General features: G+C 36.5%; 1 protein-coding gene across 1 annotated transcript in view; it reads left to right on the top strand.

Moving 5' to 3' along the window:
* The window catches only part of LOC143737942 (C-Jun-amino-terminal kinase-interacting protein 4-like), a 69,906-nt gene that overhangs the window by 9,703 nt on the left and 34,698 nt on the right, over positions 1–25,505 (top strand). The window contains exons 3-10 of the mRNA XM_077229747.1: positions 8,899–8,961; positions 10,379–10,556; positions 12,767–12,866; positions 13,251–13,372; positions 15,650–15,707; positions 16,908–17,060; positions 17,148–17,199; positions 23,500–23,630. Of these exons, the coding sequence (XP_077085862.1) occupies positions 8,899–8,961; positions 10,379–10,556; positions 12,767–12,866; positions 13,251–13,372; positions 15,650–15,707; positions 16,908–17,060; positions 17,148–17,199; positions 23,500–23,630 (857 nt within the window). The remainder of the gene's footprint in view (positions 1–8,898; positions 8,962–10,378; positions 10,557–12,766; positions 12,867–13,250; positions 13,373–15,649; positions 15,708–16,907; positions 17,061–17,147; positions 17,200–23,499; positions 23,631–25,505) is intronic.

Genomic DNA, 25,505 nt, shown 5'->3' with positions numbered 1-25,505 from the left:
GAACGAATCACTCTTAACTTGATTCATTTTGATACACTTCATGGTTCAATTTCGATTCACAAGCTCTTGATTCGATTCGGATCTTGATTACTGCATATATATCAAGTAATCAAGATCCGAATCGAATCAAGAGCTTGTGAATCGAAATTGAACCATGAAGTGTGTGTCAATACCCAGCACAACTAAAGATAAATCATGTTGTGTCATCATCACAGCAGAAGCTGTTATCAACTTCCCAGAAAGTGAACATAGGTTTTTAGGGAATAAAGGCGATGACGACATCGTTCGTTAGTATTGAGAGAGAGAGAGAGAGAGAGAGAGAGAGAGAGAGAGAGAGAGCGCTTCCCCTTCTGAAAGGAACATATGTTGAAGAAGCCTGAGCGAACACTGCCAGCGGGAAGGAAGCTCATTGAGTGTTTGCTGTGCCCTGCATGCTTAAACAGAGCCCTAACAAGGGCCAAAATGCTTTGCTTTTCTCGCTCTGGAACCTTCCCTGTCCTACAGAGATCCACGACTCTAGGCCCCTTCATACATATTCATGATGATGAAGTCATTATTTGCCTTCAACCTCTTCCTGGCATGTTTATGTTCTCAACCCGCTAAACTAAAGACAAACAAACCACTCAACTCATGTGCACTTTTTTTTACGTAAAGATCATTGCAATGTTGGTTACAAGAAAGTTCTATTTTAGTCTTTCTATTTTCTACTGGCCTACCTAAGAGTCAGTTTTATAGATTGAGGTGGATATGCCATTCCGATGAAGATCTCATAGAAAAGTCTTTGGAAATGAAACAAAGGTTTCTAGAAAGGGGTTATTCTGCTCAGTGTGTTGATGACGCCCACCAGGCTGCCCTGTCGAAATCAAGACCGGTTTTGTTCACAAAGAATATCCAGAAAATAAAATAATTGTTCAGTAACCTGTATTCAGGGTCCGAAATTAACACCCGCCAAGCGCCAAATGCGGGTAGATTTTCCGTTTGGCGAGTAAATCTCAAAAGGCTATCCGCCCCCCTGGCGGGTGAATGTTCATACCAAAATAGTAATGTAATAAAATGTTTATTACAATTGCATTTTGTAATGTTATAAAATATCTAGCATGATGGCTACGGACATGACGGAGTTGTTGTGTTTGCGGGATGGGAATTGAAAGTGACACGGCGCACCTGAAGAACGAGCAGAGAGAGAGAGAGAGAGAGAGAGAGCGAGCGAGACAGCGAGAGAGAGAGAGAGAGAGAGAGAGAGAGAGAGAGAGAGAGAGAGCGAGACAGCGAGAGAGAGAGAGAGAGAGAGAGAGAGAGAGAGAGAGAGAGAGAGAGAGAGAGAGAGAGAGCCCTGGTCGCGCGCCCACACTCTTTCTCTTCGAAACCAGGCGAAAGTATAAACAAGGCTTCACCGTCTCCTAATCGCTGTCTTGCTCTCTCTCCCTGGCACATATTCATCAAAATAAATCGACACGATGGTAAAGTTCGGAAGATCATAGTTTCATGTGGAGCATTCGCATATTTTTTTTCCTGAATTACCGCTGGGTGTGAACTGTGAATTGTACTAAAATACCTTATCTTCTCTGAAGCGTTCCGCACATTCAGCTGACATAAACCACACTTTAAATAAACAAAAAAACCTATCCAGTGATTAAATGTTTTCTGAGTTGACACAAATCTTGAGGGATGTCCTAGCTGCCGGGATAATCACACAACGCGTACACATCCCATAATGACACGTCCAATTCGCGAACTAATGACTCACTCCTTTGAACCGATTCATTTTAATGAAGGGTTAAAAACAACTGATATTTCCAGTCCTTCAGTTACTGATCAGTCAGAGTAAATGGAGTAAAAAAATAGGCAGAGTAAAACTAAATATTTTTTTGAAATAATTATAATATATTATTATTGCATACTTTTTAGTAAATATACAATTAATACATTTCATTTGTACAGAACTATTTTTATAGGCACCACCACTAAAATATTATTTTAATGTGTGTAAATTGTGTAATATGTGTGTGTAAATAAAAGTAAGAATGGAAAATAATAGACCAGAAATATAATGCCAAAAATGTTTAAATATAGCCTATATAAATTAATGTATATGTGACACAAAAAGGCTGTTTATTATTTTGGCCGGTAAAAAATATGCTTGGCTGGTGGATTTTTTTCATCTACCAGTCCCAGTGGCAGGTGAGCCAAAAAGTTAATTTCGGACCCTGCCTGTATTACAACTTTTACCCCTCGGGCTTACATGTTTAAGAATACCATTCTTAAATATTGGCTCATTTTGACCTCAGACCCAGCTCTCATTCAACATTTCAAAGATCCACCCCTTTTTGTTTTTAAAAGAGGGCCAAACCTACGAAATTAATTGGTTAGAGACAATATATTACCAAGTCCTAGACAGACACTTTTGGCTCCCCTCAAACATGGAAATTACCCTTGTGGTAACTGTGCTCAGTGCCACAATACGTGGAAAACAAACACGTTCACACATCCTAGAACAGGGAATTATTTTCCAGTAAGAGGGGTTATCACATGTAACTAGGGCTGCAACTAACGATTATTTTGATAATCGATTAATCGATTAATCGGATAGAAATTAAATTAGATTTTTTTTTTATTATAACTAAATAAAACCGTAAATCAGGGTATTTATGTGTAAAAGTGTACTTTAAAAAGTGCAAAAGCCACACATTGAGTTTTACTAATATCAATATTTGCATTGTTTTTAATGATAATTGCTGATGGCAAGTTGACAAACATGATTATTGTTAAAAAAATGATATCCAACATATTATGTTTTAACACAATTTTTGTTAAAACAAATTTACACAGACATGTTGTTCAGATGTGAATATCTGAACTAAAAACAAACTAAAAACATCTAAAATATATAATTCATTTAATTTTTATTTAAAATTAATTATATATAAGGAATATAAGGATAAAGAATATAATATATATTATATATAATATATAAAAGAATAATATAAGGCTAAATTGATTAAATAAATATAGAAAGACTGAAAACAATTGTGTGAATGTAGAGCCGCAGTAGATCGCGTTTGAAAAACAATTAAAACTTAGTAGACAAATGCTATAAAAAGAGAACGGAATGGAGGTAACGTTACCCAGCAAGCTAACAGGCTTGAGTAAAGGACAGGAGAAATTATGCATTAGTGCACAAGCATTCGCTGAAAACCACTGAGTACAGTGACTAAAAAACAATATTTTACTGCTGCTGTTATTAACTGCCTTTATATTTAGTGCTTCACTTTGTAAAGACCGTTTTAATTTAACCTATTTCTGCGGTAGCGCTATTTTAATCCATCACTTACGTTGCGAGCGAACTGATTGCGCAACCTGATGCTCGAGACAAAATACAGACATCCCAAGATCCCGGAAGTCCCGGGAGTCTCCCGCATATTGATTGCGGCTCCCTGATCCCCGTGAATTAGTTCAAACTCCCGAAATCTAGAGCGCGCAAGCGAGACAGAAGAGACTGCTCCAAACCGTGTAGCGCGCGCGCTCGGCAGAGCGCCTGAGAGAGAGAGACCTTGCGTGTGTGTGCGTACCAGTAAACGCTCCCCGTGACGTAAGCAGACCAACTAATCGATAATGACATTCGTCGACAACGATTTTCATAATCGATTATAATCGATTTTATCGATTAGTTGTTGCAGCCCGTAACACCACAAATGTTATATACATGCTTAAATGCACATGTGATATGATCTATATTGGCAAAACTATTCGCCCTCTGAAGCAAAGAATCAGCGAACACCAAAGTTCAATAAGGCTCTATCCTCCATCAGGTTTCAGGGAATAGAACAGGTAACTTCTCAGAGAGAGGGGGTGATGTAGACAGGCGACTATGTCAGAGAGAGCTATATTGGATTTATATACTAGAAGCTCTACAACCACTGGGCCTTAATGAGGATTTTGATATGAGTGTTTCTTTAATCTCATTAATATAGACTACTCCATGTTTTATGATGGCCATAGCCTGATATTTACATGGAATAGGGTTTTGATGTAGTGTATATTCCTTTATAGAATTTTTTTTTTACATTTTTTTTGAAATCTTGATGTAATTTATGTGTTTTGTTTTCAGTAGACCCTGTGCCAAAGGCTATATTTGATATAGGCTGTGTTGAAGTACATTTCCCATGTTCCCTATCCCTGTAGCCTTAGCCATGTTAACATAGGTGTCTGGCATTATGCAATCAGGAGAGGTGATTGACAAGGGCTTTTTTATATGGCCACATTCACTCTGTTTGTAATCCTGAAGAAGGTCGCAAGACCGAAAGCTTGCTAATAAATTGATCTTGCACAGTGTTTGAGTGTGCGGCTGCTGTATTTTTACAGTCTTTCTACTTCAAAATTTCACATTTAATTTGATGTTACACTTTCTATTTTAGTGCATTTTTACATGTTCATCTGTTTTTAGTGCGTAATATTGCGGTTTCTGTATTTTGAAAAAGCATAAATTCTTCTCTATATCAGTGTCAGTGTTTCTGAACTCCTGAAACGCCTCCATTGTAGTCTTGAGTTTCTTCCGGGAACGAACACGTCAATATATTCCTAATTTAAATAATTCATACGCAGAATAAAGGGGCGGGGCCTGGTTGAGTGAGTTAGTAGTGTGTTAAACTGGTGGTTATGGAAAGGGGCGGGACATTTCCCAAACTCATTCGAAGTGCTCGACCAATCACAACACACTGCTCCAGCCGACCAATCAGAGCACAGTGTGCTTTTCAGAAGGAGGGGCTTCATAGAGACAGGAAGTAAACAGAGCGTTACTGACAGACTGGGAAGAGAGGAGCCGCAACAATGGAGAATATGAGGAAAATAATCAACATTCAAGCAGGAAAACCTGTTCTAGTAGAGCCTGAAAACAACCGCAAGGCTTTGTAAAAGGGCATAATAGAGCTCCTTAATTTGTGAAATTTACTATATAGTAAGGTTGTCACTCAAGTGATCCAAATATTCACCATTTTGAGGAACAAATGTCCCAAGTAATCTGGGAATTTTGGGAAAACCCATTTTAATTGACAACTAGACTTGCCAGATCTGAATCTACTCCTCTCCCCTTATTCACATTGATTTTGTCAGCAATGATGGCATTGTCGGTGTCTAGAATAGACTGACCTTGAAGCCCATCTCCATCTAGGCCTGATGCAGGAGTTTTTGAAGGATGCCGGTCATATTTCAGCTGTCAGTCTGATGAGGAGCCGCAGACTTTAGATATGCCAAGAGAGTGCACTCATATTACTAATAAATGGGAGAAAGTGCAACATGAGCCACCAATTAATGTGCAAGATTGTGCAGAGCTGCAGGTGCTACACGCAGACAGAAACAGCCCGCCGTTCAGCTGCTTCTCTCTTTCTTTCATGAATAATATTATCTATTCGGATTCATCCCTATTACATCATCATGACTGGACGAGTTTCTGAACAACGAGTAGTTGTTGTTGATGCTTTCATTAGTCTGATATCAGAAATTTGTGGAGGCTCAACCTATTTTTTTAAATCGTTTTTATTTTCATTGCGGAGACTTTTGAAAGTCGCAGTACATATTAGGGCTGTCAGATAAAAATAAAAATTCTAAATATTTGTCAATAAAACCCTGCACATTCAAATGCAAAAACCATGCTGACTAAAGGCGCGTGTGACATGATGTTAACGGAACTGATGCGGTTTGTTTTTGTTAGCGCTAGGTTATCCAGTATACAGCGCAGTGCGGCTGCGTTGTTCGTTTGAAAAATGGTGAAGAAAATCCTCTCAGTTGGTGGCAAAAATCGTGCAACGACATACTTGACCAAACCTGCACATCGTGTGTGTTTTTGTCAGCTGGAAACAGTCAACAGAAAGCGCTCAGCACTCGCTCAGATAAAATTGAGCGTCTGGTGTTTTTGATGATCAATATGTAGATGTACTGTAGTGAGTAGAAGTGAGTGTTTCTGAATGTCAGTTTGCTATTGTGTGTTCATGTAGTTCATTACGCGTCTGTTGAAGCGCGTTTTCTCAGGTTACTGATGCACGAACACAGTTTTATGCACTATTGTAACCTATTTTTCCTTGCATGCACATTAAGGAAATTATATTTTATCTAAGAAAAATTGTTTCAAAATTTAATGCATTTAAAAAAAGTGAATGTCATTGAATTTCAATAAAAGATGCGATGCTTGATTTGGCTTATATTTGCTTATTGCGCTCGTTTGCTCCCTTTTGTGTGAATAGGAGACAATACAGTACCTTTTTCCCTCTAACATTAAGTATTGACATTAGAATTCAAATATAATTCAAATTTTGCTGGAAAGAAATGCGTATTTAGTTTTTCAGCCATTTTGACAGCCCTAGTAGGAATGCATCAGTCTCTTCAGTGAATATTTGATTTCTCATTATAAGACCAGTGAGTTTCAGGAACACAAAGGCTCCATCAGACTCCTACTGTGGAGGGATACAGACTGGCCTTTGTGCGCTTCATGACTCTGCATTTCTCTCTATATCATCCTCCAGAGTCTCGGGCTTCTGGGAGAGATGAGAAACTAGGCCATGACTTGCTGTCAGCCGCTCCTCAGGTTAAACGCCTCTTGAGGAAAAGTGGGCACATTCTGCCATGGAAACACCAGAGAGTCGGCGAGCATCTTGCAAAGGGTTTTGTTTTGTGCGTGTTTGTGCTTTTGTTGGCTTGTGTGCATATGTCAGTGAGGGGAAAAAAGAGGCTTTTGAAGTCTGTGCTTGTGTAGCCACTCGCTGTGGATTAGTTGCTCTTCCATAGCCGACTGATTTCAATCAGAGCTTTGGTTCTTTTTATAGAGCACCAGGTGTAGTTCTGTTTTGAAAAGGCATATTAATAAAACATCTCATTATCAGAGGAGCTTGAGGGCAACGGCCGCTGTGTAGACAAAATAACAAAGACACATTCACATTTTCACTCATGCATCCTCTGATATACTGCGTCAATAGAGAAAGACATACTAAGCATTCAAGGGCAAAACACTAATATTAAGACAAAAAATGCTCAATGAGAAAAACACCTATACATAGGCTATAATTCACTGCAGTTTACAGCTGAAATGAACAATAGAGGCAGTACAACTTTGATTCCTTCTCACACAGATTATGATTACAGGGGCAGATTATTGACACGGTTTCTTAAACAAGTGTGTTTTAATCTCTCAGATTTGCTTTTGTTAACATTATTGTTCAGGTTTAGTGTCTGTGCTGCATTATTTTCAAACACGATAGAGCATTCCCCTGTAGCGTGATGCATTTAATTTCTGAACTGTCACGATATGTACAACAACCAATGTAATAAAACATAGCCAGATTCACGTTCATCTGTTTCGAATCAAACTATACATGCTTTTAGTGCCACCGACTTGAATATTTGACTTTGAAAGTGTCGCAAAATGTTCAAGCTATGAAATGCACCTGTATGAAAATTTTGGCCGATAACCGATAATTCTTTATATTTGAAAGTCGATAACCGATATATTGGCTGATAAATCTAAATCCAAACTTTTATATAATTTTTCAAAAACAAAAGTCTCATCATGTCCCAAACACACAATTATAATGATGTTCTCATTATAATTTTATGTAGCCGATATGACTGACTTGCGCTGCACATGTTGCACTTTACTGTATTTTTCTTTTTTAAAGTGATTACAATCATATTTCAAGCAATTTAAAACCATCATGTTGAACAGTGCGCATCTGAAGTGTCTCAGCTGAAGGAAATAATACATTATTTATCAGCTTCAATATATCAGCCAAATATTTTTTTGGGGCCGATAACAATAACATTAAAAATGATCATATATCGACCGATACCGATATGGTGGCTGATATATCGTGCATCCCTAGTTCAAGCAGCTTAATTTTGCATAATTCCCCATTTTTCTTATGAGCGTTAGTTGATATTTAGGCATCAAAAAAGGTTTTTATTACATTGGCAAATAAATATGGTCTTTAAAGTCAACATGGAATAAAATGTTAATAATATCTGGTCTTTATATCTGATCTTATTGTGCATGGTTCATTGTTTTGTTATTGTAAGGAAGAAAATGTCTTTCATAATGTAATAACCGATCCTCGGCCTCAGAAACAACTTAACTTTTTTTTGAGTTCAAAAATGCATCACATTACGTGAATTAAAATGGGTTCCCATTGTCATCTCATGTTTAATGTCAAAAAACTGTCATAAAAATCTTGGGAGCACAAACTTACGTTTGGTCTCATCTTAAACAAAACCCTTTTGCAGATTATTGTTGAAGTAAAAAAAAAAAGTTTAAAAAGTGAAACCAAAAAAAAAGTTATAGAAAGCTGTGGAGGTTTAAAGGGATAGTTCACCCAAAAATGAAAATTAGCCCATGATTTACTCACCCTGAAGTCATCTAGGTGTTTATGACAATGATGGGGTAGTTTTCATTTTTGGGTGAACTATCCATGTAAGCTCATGAAAATGGTTTATGAACATTATTATATATTATATATATATTTTAATGAAACATGTTGAACTCTAAAACTGCTAGAATCGAGCCAAAAATGTTATGCAGTTGGCATTAACAGGCAAAATGATCCACAAAAAAAAACTGAAAAAGACAAAAATGCCCATAAGGATGCACAATCTCGCTTTTACACCATACAAACACACAAAGTACAAATTCCCATAATAAACCCTGTCATCCATTGATCGACCTTGAAACACAGATTATGTGTAATCCTGGCCTACATTTCATTTGACCAGCTTAATCTGGATTTGACAAAATGCTTTTTGGGGAAGAACCGTCCTGTTTTTCTCTTTATATAATGGCAATGCAGTTCCCATCAGCCACCTGGCAGAATAAAGTGCCACCATTCATGTGTTTTATACTGTACGTTTCTCTCTGGGCAGTTGGAGACGGACGGTAAGAGTTCACAGGACAGTTTGGAAACCCATTGGACCGACTCCAGTAAGGTAGCCGTAATCTTCATGGCAGCCGCAGTGTAGCGTAGTGTGTGTAGTGTGTAGTGTGTGTAGTGTGTTACGTTTGGCTTGTCTCCACATCATGACTGTTTTTGTGTGGATAGTCAGGTGTTTCTTTTGCATTCATAGCCCATAGTCCACAAACTGCTGCCTGCAACCATCATATAAACCATATAAACATAACATCTATTAGGATGTATCATATAAAACCACTCATGTGAACTCACAAATGATGTCAATATCCCTGGTAAAGTTTCAGATTCGGTTGCATTCAGCATCTGTGTCGTTGATGTTATCGCTTGCAATGTAGCCAAAGGAATATTCCTGGTTCATTTCAACTTCTAAAAATGAATAGGAAACATGGAAAATGGTCTTTATGGTTTCATTTTTGAAGCTTTTTTAAATCTCTCTTCATTGTATTGAAAAAAAAGAACAGTGAATTCTAGTAAACGATAACCTGGAATATTTCTTTAATTTTGTATGTTAATTATTATAGCACCAAATCGTGTGGTTTTTTTTTTTTTGTATGTCAGTGTTTTTTCTTCAATTTTTTTTCTCAATTACTGAACTGTCAGTCATTATTTATGTGGTTAAAAGCTCAGTTGAATGACTGAAAATGTTTTCTTTGCATTACATTATGTAATATAACATAACATAACAAATATAATAATCTTTCCAAATGAATCTGCATGAGCATGTCTGTCCTCCATACGGTATCATGGTGTGCTGATGACATTATAGACTTGAATTATTGTGTTAATCTTCATTTTTAATGTGAACAGTCCCATTTAGCACATATGTGCAGTTGATAACTATTTATTATTTCTAATGCCGCTGGTAATGCTTCATGCCACCTGGGTTTGTTTTCAGGAAAATTCCTCCCTCTGATATTAGAACTATTATTAATCGGTGTATATATTGGATAAGTGGCAAGAGGAGTGGAACTCATGAAGAATAATAATTGAATGAAATTAATCTGGAAAATTCAAACAGACTTTTAATCACTCCTAAAACTAGATCTGATCAAGTGGTATTCATCAGATATTGTATATGTCATAGAAGTTTGACTCGTGCTTTTTTGCTTAAAAGGTGAAGACGCAACTTTATGCATGTTTTGTAAGATTCCCCTCTCTGTTAAACATATTTTATTGACTGTCCTGGGTTTAATAAAAGTTGAATGCTCTTTTATGAAGTTATTTCACTTAAGGACTTATTTAGTAAGATTATGCCTGAAAAGGTTTGGGATTTTTTTTTTCCATATGTTAATTAAAAAATAATAATAATATGACTTGTGTTTGTTCGCTTGGTTTTATATGATATTTCTATTTTTGTAATTGAATTTTGGCCATGCAAATAGCTTTAGATGCTGACATGGAATTAAATAAATCTATCGATCTATTGTTATCAGGATGAACTTTCTGGCGCTGGTCGGGGACGACCCAAAGCCGAGTCTGACGTGCTCATGGTGTCGGTGGAGGAGGAGGCCGAGGGGTCGCACGGGAACATGGACTCGAGGAACGCTGAACCAGACAGACTGAAGAACATCAGCGCACAGGAGGCTACGGCATCCGAGACGCCCTCCACAGGTGAATCCAGTGCTGCGTCTCAACTCGACCACTTATACTACGCCATTAAAGTGTGTACTCTTTTTGGGAAGAAAAAGTCGATACTTTTGAGTGTGTAGCAGAAGTCAACTCTCCTTCATTTATACAGCGCTTTTTACAATATAGACTGTTTCAAAGCAGCTTTACAGTGATTATAGGAAATTAAAGTAACAGATTTTTATGGAGCTTAAAGAGTCTCAATAAAGATAAATTCACACACTACATTCACATATGCACACACAGAATTCATACGTGCACACACATGATTCATAAATATGCACACACAGGATGCACAAATGCGCACACAAAATTTAAAAAGCACAGAAGATTCACAAATGCATACAAAATTCATAAATACACAAAAAATTCATAAATGCACAAAAAATTCATAAATGCACAAAAAAATAATAAATACACACACGATTCAGAAATGCATACAATTTACAAATGCACACAAGATTCAGAAATGCACAAAAAATTCATAAATACACACACGATTCAGAAATGCACAAAAAAATAATAAATACACACACGATTCAGAAATGCATACAATTTACAAATGCACACAAGATTCAGAAATGCACAGGACAAGATTCAGAAATGTATTTCTGATGCACACACAAATATATCTTGATTTACAAACTGCTTGCGGTCTGTGAACTTCACTGCATTTGCATTTCACTTAAAATGCCTTTTTTTAAACAGGGAATGATCTGCAACCAATCAGATATCTCCCTTGTTTTAGCCAATCACAAGAACGCACCCCACGTGGGGGATTGTTTAATCTATATAAGCCAATCACATGAACGCGTTCACACAGCGCTATATGCATGTGGTGTATGAGGCATTTTAAATTAAAATCAATCAATTAAAACACAGATTTTTGGTTTTACAGCAGCTCTAGAATAAAGTTATTGTCCAGATGAAGTTAGTTTTGATTGATTCACTTGCGTTGCATTATTTATTCATTAGATCATTAGTTATTAACTTATGGGCTGCTTACACGACGCCGTTTTAACTGAAAACAGAAAACCTTTAACTCTTTTGCACAACAACAGTGTTGAAAAATTTTGAAAAATGTTATCTCCGCACAAGCCCCAAAAACGTAAACCTGTGAAAACGCTGACGGCGTGCACATGCGTATTACGCGTTTAATATGAAGAGTACGCGAGTACACAAGCTTTAGGACGAACTATCACGTCATGCTTCTTTAACGGTTGCTCTGTCGCATCCTGTCACAATAAACTGGCCTGTCAATCATCTCATCAAAGATAAAATCCTCCATTTAATTTCCTACTGTGTCGGAGAGAAATGCAGAAGCTCGTTGATCTTTCATGCTGAGACTCTCCTCATATTAATGCATAATGATGCATTTAAAAGTTAATGGCCAAACGTATCTTTATACAAGTCCACATTTTTATTGCAGATGAAATAAACACGGATAACGTTAAATAAATGTTTTTTTATCAGGTTAAACTTTGATTAGTCACTCAAACCTTTATCTAAACTTCTCACCGTCAGCCATGTTCTGTAGTTTAACAATTTTTACTCGTGTTTGTAGTTCCTCCTCCAAAGCGCAGTGGGTTGTGGGTAATATTAGCCGTTATAGTGAACACGGATCCACACTTCGAAAATTTATTGGAAATGGTAGACCATCCGGGAACATCTGACACAACATACTATGCTGTGCGACACATTTATTTTAATCTCACACATAGTTTAGGATGGATAATAAAGAAAACAGCCTGTGTAATAAAGTAAAATAATCTGAGATGCATGATTTATATTGAGATTGGGTTTGTCATGCGCATGTCTTACGAGTCTTAAGTTTTATTTTAAACTATCCTTCTGTTTGTTGTGCAAAAGGGTTTGCGTATGTTTCATCTTCATCATAAGTGGCACTGGAAGCGTTTTGTGAAGTCCAGATTTTGAAGTCTGAATGTTGTAATTGAAGACCAGTGTTTGTTGCACTTTAATTTTATTTGATATTACCACCAAAAGCAAAGTTTGCACACTCTATTGCAGCTCAATTCCAGGTCTGTTTTACCATTTATACGTCCATAAATGGATCATGTTAATTAAATGCCAGTCCCCTTTTTTAAAGAAACTGCTTTTGATGACTCTGCACCAATCTCATGTGCATGATGAATTTAAGACCTTTTGAAAACCCCTAACTGATGTTTCACTCGCAGGAGCCGATCACAGTGAGAACGCAGAGCGATCGGAGGTCCAGGCGATCATCGAGTCCACACCAGAACTGGACATGGACCTGAGCGGATGCAAAGGCTCCAGGTACGCCAATGCTGATTCAATCATCCACTCACAGGACGTGCCTTATCACACAGAGGACTTTCAGTCCAAACACACTACGCCTATTCAACGCCTGCACCTTGGAACCTATTTCAAGGTTTGCGTTCTTGAGAACCAAACACTTTGCAACTGAAGTGAATCAATCAAAACTAACATTATCTGGACAATATCTTTATTCCAGAGACCAATCTCTGTTACTTTAATTTCCTATTATCACTGTAAAGCTTCTTTGAAACAGTCTGTATTGTTAAAAGTGCTGTATAAATGAAGGAGACTTGACTTGACACTCTGGATTTCTTCTGGACGTTATCAGACGAAGAAGCTTTCTGTGTCTTGTGTGCGTTCATCTTCTCCGTCCCTCTCCAGCACTCCCAGTAAAGGCATCGAGAACATGGCGTTTGACCGTAACACCGACTCGCTCTTCGAGGAGCTCTCGTCTGCAGGAAATGACCTCATAGGAGACGTGGATGAAGGCGCTGATCTGCTGGGTGAGTTTTCAGTCACAATAATTCACAAATGAAAATCAGTGTTATTTTATTTGTAGTTTTTATTCATATTTTCAATTAGATTATATTTTTTTATATTTAATGATAAATTATAATTTTAAATAATTTGTTTAAAATAATAGAATTAAAAATGTACTATACATTTTATTATATTTAATATTATAATTTGTTTGGGTGATTTAAAAAAAAAAAGTCTCTTACCATTTTTTAATTTCTAATGATTTTTTTAATCTCCTTTTTTATTATTTTTTATTTTCAGTATAATAAAAGTGAATGAGAACTGAGGCTGTCAAGCTCAAAATAACAATAAAGCATCATAAAAGTGGTACAAATTGAAATAACATGCGGTAACTTACAGTAGCTTGAAGGATGTGGAACAGATTGAGTTGCGTAGTAATCACATTTTTTCCCATCTGATTTATGAATGAATTGCTCATTTGAAGCGGATCTTATTGATAAATTAGTTCTTACAATTCACAGAGCCGGCCTGGATGATTAAATGAATCAAACTGATCGACTATCAGTGAATAATGATTTGGCTCAGTTATCATAAGACTAATATTACAGTGCTTCTTTTGTTTAAAAGCACATGATTCAAAGCTGATTCTTTTGAGTTTCATGATTCATGACTGTGTTTTTGAATGTGTGTGTGCACATTTCATGTGTGTGTGTGTGTGTGTGACTGTTGTTCCTGTATCTTTTTCCTTTGTGTTATTTTTCTCTAGTAGTTAAGACATCAGTGACTTTTATTCATCTTCTAATGTAAACCCATGGTTCTTCACTAACATTCACAGCCCATCTAATCATGCTGTCTTTCCTCCATGTTTGTGGCGCTTCATTTCTTTCCCCCAGACGAGTATTCTGGTGTGTATGTTTACACTGCTTTTATTCTCGTACACCATATCCTCACCAGGTGCAATGTAGTCCACACATTAACGAAGCTTCATACAAGATATTATGTGTTTATTGTTGAGGCTCATATTTGATGCATCAGGCTTGTATGGCTCATATAGTCTGATGTAGTGAGAATATGGAGGAAAAAACAGGTCAATTTCATTCAGAGACTCAAATTGAGCAAAAATATTTATTTTGCTGCCGATGCTGATATTTATATGGACATAAAGTGATGAAATTCTGATGCTTGTAATGTAAATCAGTGAGATATTTATTACAGTAAAGCAGATACTTACATAAAATGCATATACAGTAAATATCAATATCTGCCAATAATATGTTTTAGTAAGATGATAAATGCTTTGTTTTATGATCAAAGCTCTGTAGTCTTGAAACATATACAGGTGAAACTGGAAACATTTGAATATCGTGCAACAGTTCATGTATTTCAGTAATTCAAATTAAAAGGTGAAACTAATATATTTATATAACTATATACATATGCATGATTATGCTTTTCAGAGGGCCAACATTTCTGTATTAAAAATCCTTTTTTTTATTATTGATTTCATGTAATATTCAAATTTTCTGAGATTTTGAATTTGGGGTTTTCATAAGCAGTAAGCCATTATCATCAAAAGTATAACTTTAGCACGATATTCAAATTTTTTGAGTTTCACCTATAATGCAATGCAATGCAATACAATAATGATTGAAAGATGAATAAATGAACCTTCTTTAAAAGCCTGATGATCATATTTGAGACTCATCATAATTCTAAAAAATGATGTCTGAATAATCAAGTGAACCTGCTTCAGTCCAGATGAAATATTAGTAACAATATTAAAGTTATGTTTATTTGATAAAAATCAGTAAAGATTTTGCAGCAGAAATACACTGAAGGTTTTTACAGTTATACTAACAGGCTTTTACTTGATGAAAACCTCTAAATTATCTACCAGGACTGCAGTAAATTGTGTGCAACAGCTTTATCAGCAAAGTTTTGATCATTTAGAGCCCTTAAAGTCTACTGTATCATATTTGAGTCGCACATTTTTAAGATAAATTCAGATTTACATGGAATAAAGAGCTTTTGTTGTGTGTTGCTCCTGGTTAGGATACAGTGTTGGAACCGTTATTAATTTGTATTTCACTTGATTTTGCTTTGGTCATTCACTGATCCTTTTTCTTGTTCTTTGGTTTGCATGCCAATTTTAGACCTTAATTTCTTTGGTAAGCATGATTTCATATTCCCCGTCTCAGAAATGGTCAAATCAGCATTTGTGGGGTTTTCAGAGATCTGTGCATGATTACCATATATATATGTGTGTAAAATGAAACCTGTTTTATGTTGTTGTCATGCAGGAATGGGTCGTGAAGTCGAACATCTGATCCATGAGAACACTCAGCTACTGGAGACAAAGTAAGTCATAATGTGGATTTAGTTTTCTGATTTACACCAGCTGAAAAACACAAAACAATCTGCATTTATTCTGCATGTCCTCTGAATGCAATGCTTCTACTGCCATCTGCTGTTTTACAGGAATTACAGCAATCTCTAATGGTACTACATATTGCAATTTAAACTGCCCTTAAGCAACCTTGCAAATTAGCATTTTTAACATTTGCTTTCACAAGTACACAATTCTTGGTTCGGTTCAATCCAATGTGACTGAAAGTAATAATGGCAGTTTAGTGGATCAGATTTGGTAACTGCCTTCAATCAATTCTGTAAGTCGGTAAACCAATTTGCATTGATAACTCATTCAAAGACTCACAAATCACTCTTAAACTAATGATTTATTAAAAATAACTGGTACATAACAGTCCGATATCACTGGATGTTTATTGCCTGTCTCATACAATCGGTAAGAACAGCGCAATGGAAATGTTTAATGTCACTGTAAGGAGAAACTATGATGCTTTTTCTTCTTTAGTGTGTAATTGTGCCGTTTGTGCATAAAAAAAGTTTCCAAAGTCCCTCCAGCGGGAGGTATTCTCTATATAATTTATAAAATTAGATATTTTCGTGCTGTATATGTATGCAAAAAATGCATGTCAAGTCCTTTTGAGACTCAGTGTCAGTGTTTCTGAACTCCTGAAACGCCTCCATTGTATCTTGAGTTTCTTCCGGGAACGAACACATCACAATATTCCTCGTTTTAATAATTCATACGCAGAATAAAGGGGCGGGGCCTGGTTGAGTGAGTTAGTACTGTGTTAAACTGGCGGTTATGGAAAGGGGCGGGACATTTCCCAAACACACTCAAAGTGCTCAACCAATCACAACACACTACTCCAGCCGACCAATCAGAGCACAGTGTGCTTTTCAGGAGGAGGGGCTTCATAGAGACAGGAAGTAAACAGAGCGTTACTGACAGACTGGGAAGAGAGGAGCCGCAACAATGGAGAATATGAGGAAAATAATCAACATTCAAGCAGGAAAACCTGTTCTAGTAGAGCCTGAAAACAACAAGAGAAAAAACGGCGAGGCCCTTTTCAAAGTCAACACATTTAATTCAAACAGCAAACTCATAACTTATACTGTGTATTTGCCTGACATAGAGTACTGTAATAAATTGTGAAACACACACTGAAAGCGGCATTGCTGTGTTTGCTGCAGGAACGCTCTGAATGTGGTGAAGAATGACCTGATCGCTCGTGTGGATGAGCTGGTGTGTGAGAAAGACGTTCTTCAGGGAGAACTGGAGGTCCTGAAACACACCAAAGACAAACTGGAGGAGAGGAACAAAGAGCTGGAGGACGAGCTCAAACGGTTACATTAAACACACTGACACACATCAGCATTTCAGCCGGAGAGAAGCTCTTTCTGACTCAAGCTTTTGTGTTTTTGTCCAAACAGAGTCCGAGCTGAGACTCAGGAAGCCAAAGTGAAGACGAAAGAGGACGATGATGTAAGTCAACAGTAGAAATCTGTCTGGATTAGGATTGCAGATCTGTTAGTCCGCTGGTTCCCAACCTTTTTTAGTCTGAGACCCCCTTTTTCCCAAGAAAATATTTTAGGCCCCTGCTTCACATTTAATGATATTGTCGCTCTTGTAAGCTTGCAGCAAGGAAGACAAAATGTTTTGTTTTTAAACAAACAGTATGTTTATTACTATAACCAGATATGTTTATGAACAAATAATAGCGTAACAAAACAAAAACATCAGTAGGCCATTTGTAATTTGTCGGTTAATAATATTCTTCACGATTATCAGTCAGGTTTCAGAACAGGACGTGGTACCATTACTGCAGCTATGTTAGTCTCAAATGATATTATAACCTCCTTAGACAGTAAAAAGTCATGTGCTTCGCTATTCGTTGATCTATCAAAGGCTTTCGATTCTGTAGATCACAAATTTCTGTTACAGAGACTTAGGTTTATAGGCCTTAGTGAAGCGGCTCTAAGTTGGTTTAACTACCTTTCAGAACGCACTCAATTTGTGTCTGTGGAAAATTACAACTCACCTTTCCTTCAAGTAAATATTGGGGTTCCTTGAGGATCTGTTTTAGCCCCTGTTTTATTCTCTATTTTTATCAATGATTTAGGCAATGGAATAGAGTCAGCTAAATTACACTTGTATGCAGATGATACAATTATTTATACAACAGCATCTTCTTTAAATCAAGCCTTGAAGCAATTACAGAACGCTTCTCAAGTACTGCAGCACTCACTGTCACAGTTAAAATTGGTTTTAAATGCAAAAAACACAAAATACATGATTTTTAGTCATGGTCGCTCTAAGGTAATTGATATGTGAATTACAACTTCAAAAGGTACATTTCTAGAAAGAGTTAGTTCTTATAAATACTTGGGTATATGGATGGATGGATGAAAGATTAGCATTTGATGTACATATTGATAGGTTGTTGAAGAAGCTTAGGCCAAAATTAGGTTTCTTCTATCGTTTAAAAAATTTTTTCCATATGAGGCCCGAAAGAAAATAGTAGAGAGTGCATTTTTATCTATTATTGATTACGGTGATCTACTTATATATATGCATGCAGCTACATCTCTACTCAGAAAATTAGACTCTTGTGTATCACGCTGCTTTACGCTTAGTTTCTGGTGCAGTCACGGACACATCATATGATTCTTTAGCTTGGTCATCTTTACATCAAAGCAGAAAGCTACATATGTACTTATTTATCGCAAAAGCTCTTTCAGGTAAATTACCCTCTTCAAATCTTTTAATTTAATGCACAAATAGTTACCACACTAGGTCTGGCTCTCACATTCGGCTAAAAGTCCCAAGGCTACTGTCAGGATTTGGTAAAAGTGCTTTTTCTTTTTATGCTCCTTGGACTTGGAATGAATTGCAAAATGTACTTAACTTAGTCAAGTCATCCTCATTTATATAGCGCTTTTAATAATGTAGATTGTTTCAAAGCAGCTTTACAGAGATAAACATATAATTTAAGGTAACAGAGATTGGTTTGGTTTTATAGTGGCTCTTGAAAAATGTTTTTTCCAGCTAAAGTTAGTTTTGATTGATTCACTTCCGTCTAAATGATCATTTGTTATTAAATTAGGGGCCGCTAAGACGACACCGTTCTCTCTAAACAGACTTTAAACGCGAACCTGTGATAGACGCTGATGGCGTTCACATGCGCATTAAGAATTGATTCTATAGTTATGTGCGTTTGAATATATGTGCGCAGGTTTGTAATTCCTTACAAACCATGCCTAAACAAACTACTTGTCTTGTCTATAAATTTTGATGCAGAATTTTTATTTTATCTTATCACTTTGGGTAGGTACGCGAACCGAAAAATTCCACAACGCTTTATCTGTAGAGTGGTATAGGGATCCTCCATAGGGAGAGGCTAGTTGGCACTTCAGCACTGCATTGTCATCGGGTCCAGGCGAAAGTCCTTCGTCAGATCTGGAAACGGCCTGGATCCGGCAGGCTGCGGGAAAACCTCGGGATAAACAAAGACACTAAAATTAGCGTAGATGCCATTCTTCTTATGATGTAACGAGTACATCAGGATTTAAGGGAAGTGTTCCCGGTTCCGGCTGACCTAATCTAAGCAGCCTAATATTGAATTATAGAAGTCTATAGAGTGTTATGTGAATGCTAGGTCAAAGAGATGTGTTTTTAGTCTAGCTTTGAACTGACAGACTGTGTCTGCTTCCCGGACAATGTTAGGAAGATTGTTCCAAAGTTTTGGTGCTAAATAGGAAAAGGATCTACTGCCAGCAGTTGATTTATATATTCTAGGTATTATCAACTGGCCGGAGTTTTGAGATCGCAATAGACGTGAAGGACTATAATGGGTTAAGAGCTCGCTCAAGTACTGCGGAGCTAAACCATTTAGTGCTTTTTAAGTAATCAGCAATATTTTAAAATGTATACGATGTTTAATAGGGAGCCAATGCAGTGTTGACTTAGATGCACTTCCAACCCTGACCACTTTTAAACGTCTCTTGCTCAATGTTTTAAAGGACACTTGTAACTGTTTTTCTTGACTTGCCTCTATCTATTTAGTTCTTGAATGTTTAAAATGTGGCATTGTTATTTTGTGATTCTCGTGTATGAAACTTTTTGTGCTGCCGTCTTGACCAGGTCTCTCTGGAAGAAGAGATAGTAATATCTCAATGTGATTCTCCTGGTTAAAATAAAGGAAATAATAATAATTTAAAAACATAAGCCTAGGAGTAGTCTATTAATTGGACCTATTTGAAATGCAATAACAAAAATATCATTATTCACACTGATGTGTAGGGAAAAAAATAATTTAAATAGGCTATTACAAAATGACTGGTGTCTGGGACATCGTTGAAAACCCATTTTTTGGTCAGCCAGGGATCAAGAATAAAATTAGCTAATGTAATATGATCGTTTGGCGCTCTAGCGATTAATAAACATGCGTTTATTAACAGAATAATGCGCAGGTATTAAAGTTCTCCGCCGCTACAACGGATTTCCGTCAATTGCAGGGTTCCCGTCTGTCCTTAATGTCTTAAATTCACTTTTCATAATTTTAAGGCCGTAAATATGCTTTCATTTCTCAAATAGTGTTATAAATGTCTTGATTTTATTTTGAATAGGTCTTAAATTAAGGAAAGACGAGGTGTATTCCCCCTGCTGAGGGGGATGTGATAAAGCCTGGATTGGAGCGAAAGCACGTTCCTCTATCCACTCTAACATTCTGTAATCACTTCGCTCATGGTCCACTCTGGGTTTTCAATTCCCGCTCACGGAAAAACCGCTCCGTGTTCACTCAATTAATCTTAGTTTTGGAAAAGTGCATGTCAGGCTACAGCTGGTTTGCTGCGGTCCGAATCCGAGCGCGTTTGTTCCCGGCGCCCCCCACAGCGTTGGTCTGGTTTCACACTCAACTTGATTCTATCGAACCCTGGTGCGTTTGCGTGCATATTAGCCTACATCATCGCAAACGTGCACGCCGCGTGATAGAAAACAGAACCCGGGTCAATATTGGACGTTTTTCAATACCAAGTACGCAAACTTAAGACTTGCGTTCTTGGTAGTTCGGACTTGCCAAGTTCGACTCGGGAGAACGAACTCCCGAGGACGAGAGGACGCGAGTCCGGTTATTCTGCAAACGGAACAGCGCGTTCTTGATCGCGTCACTCAGCTCGCTCTGGCCACTCCGGTTATCTCTTTATGTATATTTTAGCTAACAATCAAATGAAATATGGTATAAAATACAACTCTGCCTCTTTTCATCAACAATAAAACGAAATATATAAAACACCTCTTTATAAATGAACATATTATCATAAACATATTAATGGCCACACAAATGTGGTTCAGGCAATGCACATTGATTATCTTCACTGCATATATTTATAACAACACGAAATATAAAACACAACCCTGTTTTTTGTTTTCATTTTAAAAATATGAAACATTATTGATCATTAAAACTGACATTTAACAAACAGAGACAGGGTTGTATCGTTTTATTTTATTATGCATGTACACATACTGTGAAAAGAATGCATAGTAAAATATATATAAAGAATATTTTATATATTTTAGAATATATAACATTACACAACCCTGTCTCTTTTTATTAAATGTCAGTTTTAATGATCAATAATATCCAGTATAAAAGTATAGCCTAAGTAGCCTTATAGGTAAGGCTATAAGAAGCTATTCAATGAGAAATAAAGAAAACAATTCAGTCAAACATAAGTCAGCCCTCTAATAGGCTACAAAGTTAAAGTTAAATAGCCTAAATATATAAAGTTATGAAACTTCACTTTGCCCTCAGCCAAAAAATTTGCCATGGAAAAAACTATATATTAATATAGTTTAGCATTGTTTGTTTGGTCTTATAAGATAAATAAAAATATGCGCTGAAAAGTTATGTAGATGGTTGATTATTTGTCAAGCCAAGTAATTTTTTTTCATAGATTATAATAGCTTTTAAACTGGCAATATTAAAGCGGTTTAAAAAATCTCCCCTTAAAACGCTATTGGTCTCGACTATTTAAATAAAGTTAAAGGAATATGACTTGGCCTGAAAAAAATTTCAGTCAGAAGATTTTGTTTCACTTTAATCCCTGAATGCGTCTTGCGGAAGAACATTGTAGCCGGAGCTACTTCTCTCTGTTTATGTCTAAGACGAGTCACTGGGTTACACCGCAGCGGTGTGACCCGAACCAGTGTAAAATAGTCCCAATATAAAAACTTATTATAGGTGTACCATAGTGACTCAGGATAAGACAAAAACACGGTTTAGAAAATGGATTCACAATGTACTCGCTAGTACATTTTGAACACAAAAAAGTTACGGACTGCTGCTTTAATGCTCACTGCTCAACACTTTTCAAAATATGACGTGACCCCCCATAGAGCTCGCTGACGCCCCCTTGTGGACCGAGACCACCGATGCTCTAGACCAGTGGTTCTCAAACTTTTTCGGTCATTCCCCGCTTTGGACAAGGGGGAATTTTCGAGCCCCACCGGCCCCCATCGCCCCAACACAATGCTAATGAAATACGCAACAAGCTTAAAATGTTCCAATTTATTGAAGTAACAAGTAGTATCACTATAGTAACAAGTTGTAACTAAATACAAACTCTCTACATCAAATAAAGGCAAGTTCAAAATTAAAGAAAATAAAAGTGCAGCTGTGTCATAACTTGCATGAAATTCAAAAATAGAGAAAATAAAAGTGCAGTTGTCAAAATTTGCAAGTTCAAAAATAGATAAGAAATAAAAGTGCCACTCGTCATAGAATCAGCACCCCCTGGTTGGGGGCTGTGGACTAACATAATATTGTTCTTCAAAATGTAAATTTTTTTATATATATATATATTTCACATATTAAAATAGACATAAAATACTGTGTTTGATATGGGATTAAAATGATGGGCAGTGTATAAGATATAAACCAATGATTAATTATTTTAATATTCCTTTGTTCCGATCAGCGCATGTGAGCGGAGAGAGAGCGCATTTAAGTATTATTAACTATTGTGCTTTACAGTTGTAAATTTACTTTTTACTTAATTTCTTCTCTTGCAAGAGTTAAAACCTTGCGCTTTAGTATTTTATTATCAACTGAAACTCCGCTGTCTGAGATTGGGATTCTTTAGTAATAATAATAATAATAATATCTAATATAACACAACTGCTCTGTATAATACAGTAAAATACTTCTGACTTGATTTCTTCACTTGCAAGAGTGAAAACTGCAGGAAGACCTTTAACAGTTAAAGGTTTACACCATAACACTGCTCATTACAAAGCCGATGAAATGCTGTAATATTTTGTCCTAAGAAACTAAATTATGCAAATTATAAAATAGTGTATCTTATAATCACATTGTATTCCCAAAACAGCTCGTCTTTGCTCCCCTATTGTGTCGTATATCTGAGTGAAACGCTTCTGGAACAAGAGCAAATGTGGGCGGGGCTTGATTTTGTCTGTGGGGAATTGATTGGATGGTTGTGGTTTGCTATTGGCTGATCTCATGTGAGTGACAGGTTGCCCCGCCCACATCATCAGAGAAGTCAAGAGATGCTGCAAGAGGGATGGAAAATTATTTTATTAGGCACAATAATGATGTGCACAGATAAATCATGTCTAATAAACATTTAATATGTCATGTATAATGTCAGTTTTGATTTCATGGTGACTTAAAACTCCGTTAAATTGATTTGTATGGTAAAACGCTCTCTGAAAAGCTGAGTTTTTACTGTGCTGAACACTAACAGGCCGTGTGTCCCTCAGAGCGACGTGCCGACGGCCCAGCGCAAGCGCTTCACACGGGTGGAGATGGCTCGAGTCCTGATGGAGAGGAACCAGTATAAAGAGCGTCTGATGGAGTTACAGGAGGCCGTCAGGTGGACCGAGATGATCCGGTCAGTCACGCTCGTCTCCAATCAACACTAGGGTTGGGAATCGAAAATCGATTCCAATTCGGGAATTGGTAAAAAATTTTATCGATTCCTTTGTAAGGATTTCAATATGACTTTAAACAATTGAAGCGCGAGCCGACTCGCACGCTATTTTATGTGCTGCACGTACATTCAAAACGCGCTCACAGAAAAAGTGATTTTAATGTGATTTTAAACCATTCAAGCACGAGACATGCTGTTTTCTGTGTTGCAGGGCATATGTAACGATATTGGGCAACTCATAAAGTGACAGCAGCCTAACACTCCTGCTGCCATTTCTATAATAACACCCAAAAGACAAAGAGAAAATTCACATATTCTTCACCGAATAACTTTTGTAACTATATTTGTAATGTATATTTTATTTATAAACTGCAGTGTTATTTTACATTTGATTTATAGTTTGTGTACCTGAAAATCTAAAACACAGTTTATTTTAATCTTATATCTTATAATAAAGTTTTTTTATTTGTTCTTTTTTTTTACTTGTCTTTACTTGTTTACTTCTCTTTAATAATACTTAAAATTTATATTAGTTAGGCTAGTTTTTTTTTCCATGGTATTTTTATTTGGCGGAAGTTCTCATGTAAGTGTTCTTTAGCCTGTTGGTTTTTGTTCATGATGTTCAGCTACAATGAGATGTTTTGCAATAAGACTTAATGTGAATGATATTCGAAGTTGTTGTTTTTTTCTACCTTATTGGAATTGAAATTAGGGTCCGTTAAGTATCGGAATCGATAAGCGAATCGAAATTGGAATCGTTAAAATGTAAAGATTAGGGCTGCAACTAACGATTATTTTGATAATCGATTAATCGGACGATTATTTTTTCGATTAATCGATTAATCGGATAGAAATTAAATTAGATTTTTTTTTTATTATAACTAAATAAAACCGTAAATCAGGGTATTTATGTGTAAAAGTGTACTTTAAAAAGTGCAAAAGCCACACATTGAGTTTTACTAATATCAATATTTGCATTGTTTTTAATGATAATTGCTGATGGCAAGTTGACAAACATGATTATTGTTAAAAAAAATGATATCCAACATATTATGTTTTAACACAATTTTTGTTAAAACAAATTTACACAGACATGTTGTTCAGATCTGAATATCTGAACTAAAAACAAACTAAAAACATCTAAAATATATAATTCATTTAATTTTTATTTAAAATTAATTATATATAAGGAATATAAGGATAAAGAATATAATATATATTATATATATAATATATAAAAGAATATAATATAAGGATAAATTGATTAAATAAATATAGAAAGACTGAAAACAATTGTGTGAACGTAGAGCCGCAGTAGATCGCGTTTGAAAAACAATTAAAACTTAGTAGACAAATGCTATAAAAAGAGAACGGAATGGAGGTAACGTTACCCAGCAAGCTAACAGGCTTGAGTAAAGGACAGGAGAAATTATGCATTAGTGCACAAGCATTCGCTGAAAACCACTGAGTACAGTGACTAAAAAACAATATTTTACTGCTGCTGTTATTAACTGCCTTTGTATTTAATGCTTCACTTTGTAAACACCGTTTTAATTTAACCTATTTCTGCGGTAGCGCTATTTTAATCCATCACTTACGTTGCGAGCGAACTGATTGCACAACCTGATGCTCGAGACAAAATACAGACATCCCGGAAGTCCCGGGAGTCTCCCGCATATTGATTGCGGCTCCCTGATGCCCGTGAATTAGTTCAAACCTATGGTTCAAACTCCCGAAATCTAGAGCGCGCAAGCAAGAACGCGCATGCGAGACAGGAGAGACTGCTCCAAACCGTGTAGCGCGCGCGCTCGGCAGAGCGCCTGAGGGAGAGAGACC

This window comes from Siphateles boraxobius, unplaced genomic scaffold, assembly GCF_051911475.1.
Source record: "Siphateles boraxobius isolate OS27281-9 unplaced genomic scaffold, OSU_SipBor_1 131, whole genome shotgun sequence".
NCBI classification, from domain to species: domain Eukaryota; kingdom Metazoa; phylum Chordata; class Actinopteri; order Cypriniformes; family Leuciscidae; genus Siphateles; species Siphateles boraxobius.
The sequence above is the reverse complement of the archived record's forward strand: the minus strand, read 5'-3'. Positions and strand labels throughout refer to the sequence as shown.